Source organism: Anopheles darlingi, chromosome 2 (assembly GCF_943734745.1).
Source record: "Anopheles darlingi chromosome 2, idAnoDarlMG_H_01, whole genome shotgun sequence".
NCBI classification, from domain to species: domain Eukaryota; kingdom Metazoa; phylum Arthropoda; class Insecta; order Diptera; family Culicidae; genus Anopheles; species Anopheles darlingi.
The window spans coordinates 38,356,903-38,359,328 of NC_064874.1; the positions used below are offsets into that span (position 1 = coordinate 38,356,903).

The following is a 2,426-nucleotide window of genomic DNA, read 5'->3' on the forward strand; positions in this document are numbered from 1 at the left end:
GGATTTTTACGGCCATTGGAGCGTGCCGAGCGAAGAGTGGCTGGGCTAGAGTGGCTGATTTCACCTTCGGATGCAAAATGCGGCCACTCTACCAATCTATTTGCACAAATATGCAACCGCTTTCGGGGACGGTAATGCGTTTTTACTGCGCGTCGTAGCTAGAGCGTAGAATAGGAGCTTTGGATTTTCTTGTTTTTTTTGTTTTTGATGGAATATATTTTTGATTGCAATCTGTGGCTATACATTATGGGAATCCTCTTACTCCCTCTTCATTGGTTTAGATAAAACAATCGAATTTGAGTTTCGGATCCCCATTTTGATAGAGTTGTTTCTTTCCTTTGAACGTGAGCTTGAACCACTACAATATTTTATTCAATTGCTACAATATTTTATTCGACATTCGATCGCTTGAATGTAGGTAATAGAGCACTTTTACAACAGCACAAGTGATTTTGTATTTATAGTTAGTAAAAACCGATTACTAAAGTTCATGGTTTATTTTTTAAAGAAGTTGTTTAGAAAAAATACATACAATCCAAATTCCTATCAGTATCAGTACCATAAATTTCTCGTTTTGGCCTTTTAAATCCGCTTAAATATAACAAAAAAGCTTGCAATGATTTTCAATTAGCAAGGCTGTTGTATTTTCATTTGTAACATAGGACTGATAGATTTAAATACTTTAACAAACAAAAACAATTTAACAAACACTTCGTTCGACATATTGAAATAGCGGATCATTTAAAGGTGGTTGCCAGGCTTATAAAATGTGTAAAGACTAAGTAGTATAGGTTTCGCAACATCAAACCTTTCAAAGGATTTCTACTTCAGTTGCGCAGATTAGTCGGTAATTACCAAAGGTAGAACCGGTTGGCTGTCCATTGAGCTTCACACCAATTACTGTGGGCTATTTCCGGTGTACCGATTCTCAATCAGCCGATTGGAAGTGGTGTCTTAAGATGGATACCGTCTAAGATCTCATTTCGAACAGCTAGCCGAAGCGAGACAGACTCTAAACCTGCCGATACTGTAAGTGCTCGTAATTAATTCTCTAGCATGACACCCTGGAGGGCCGGAGGAGAGGAAGGTTGGAGCTTCCTGGAGCTGGCCTGGATGGCCTTCGTCCGTCATGCGGATTGGTAATTACGGTTTCGTCCGACAGGACAAGCCAATAATATGATACATTATCGATTGTGTAGCGTGTAGCGTGCTTCGTCCATCCGTCCACCGCGACCGGACGGATGCATCTCCGTCCCCTTCGTCCCTTACCGGGCTCGGGCTTATTCATTATGCTTCGTCCCGTTTGTGTCCTTATTGGCCGGCCGTAGCCCAAGAGGAGACAGATTGGATGCTTTCAATTTTCTTTCCTCGAATCTGCGTCCACCATATCGGCAGCCTCGTCACTCCCTCGCCTCGCCTCGCCTCGCCTTCGGTCGCACCGTTAAAGCGAAGGCATCGTCTCTGCTAGGTCGTGATTGTAATTTGACCCGGTACGCTCTCTCTCTGTGTTTCTGTTGTCGGTGTGCAGGTCGTGCAGTGCCCGGGAAGCGGATCTGCAGCGGCTGCTGGCTAACAACGAGCAGCTGAAGGACCGCTGGAAGCGAGAGATGCTCACGGTGACGGAGGAGCTGCAGCGCAAGATGGAAACGATGCGCCGGGAAAATTGCAAGCTGACGGCGGAAAACAATCAATTAAAGGATCAGCTGCTAATGGTATCGTCTCCGGTGGCGTCGTCAGCGGGACGTGAGCGTGCATCGGGAACCTCCGCGACGGCCGCCTGTGGTCTACCACTACCAACGGTATCACCGGCTGCGAAGGTACCACGCGAGAGTGCATAACGGGAACTAGTGAGCTGTTCAATCGATTATTCTACCAGCAGCAGTAGCAGCAACTATTATTGATCCTGTCTGTGGCATCCAATCGCTTTTAATCAAAACCACAGACGGAACGAGTACCCCGCGAGGTCTTAGTGATGTAATGCCTCTACGTCGTCTTTCACTACGGTTCTTCCTACGACGGTCAAGGGTTTCTATTGGTGCCGGCACGATCGATCGGTACGGAATCCGCATCCAATAACCATAATTAGACCTAATCGGAACTGAAATGATGTTTTGCCGGGCAAGTGAAAATGAAAGTTAGTAGCAGATGAGAACCCGGCAAACCGATAACGGAACCGGAACCGCGACGGCTCCCGGCGAATAGCGGAGTGTAGCGGAGTGCAATCAGTAGAATGGCCGATTGGAAGAGAATAAACTATCCTCTTTATCATCTGGCAGGGAGGCAGGGAGGAAGGCGAAGACGCCAGCAGCTCGCACGGTGGTTATCCGCCGTACTAACTAACATCCGGTTGGGCCACTGGCGCGTGATAGCGATAGAGATGAGTCATAAAACGTTGATATTTATAGGTACCATTAGGGGTGATAGGA

At 46.6% G+C, this 2,426-nt stretch overlaps 1 protein-coding gene across 1 annotated transcript in view; it reads left to right on the plus strand.

Annotated features, from left to right (window-relative positions):
- Nucleotides 1-1,838, plus strand: part of LOC125959223 (sodium channel and clathrin linker 1-like) — a 4,662-nt gene extending 2,824 nt beyond the window's left edge. The window contains exon 6 of the mRNA XM_049692036.1: nt 1,529-1,838. Coding sequence (XP_049547993.1) covers nt 1,529-1,838 — 310 coding nt within the window. The remainder of the gene's footprint in view (nt 1-1,528) is intronic.
- Nucleotides 1,839-2,426: the final 588 nt, after the last annotated feature.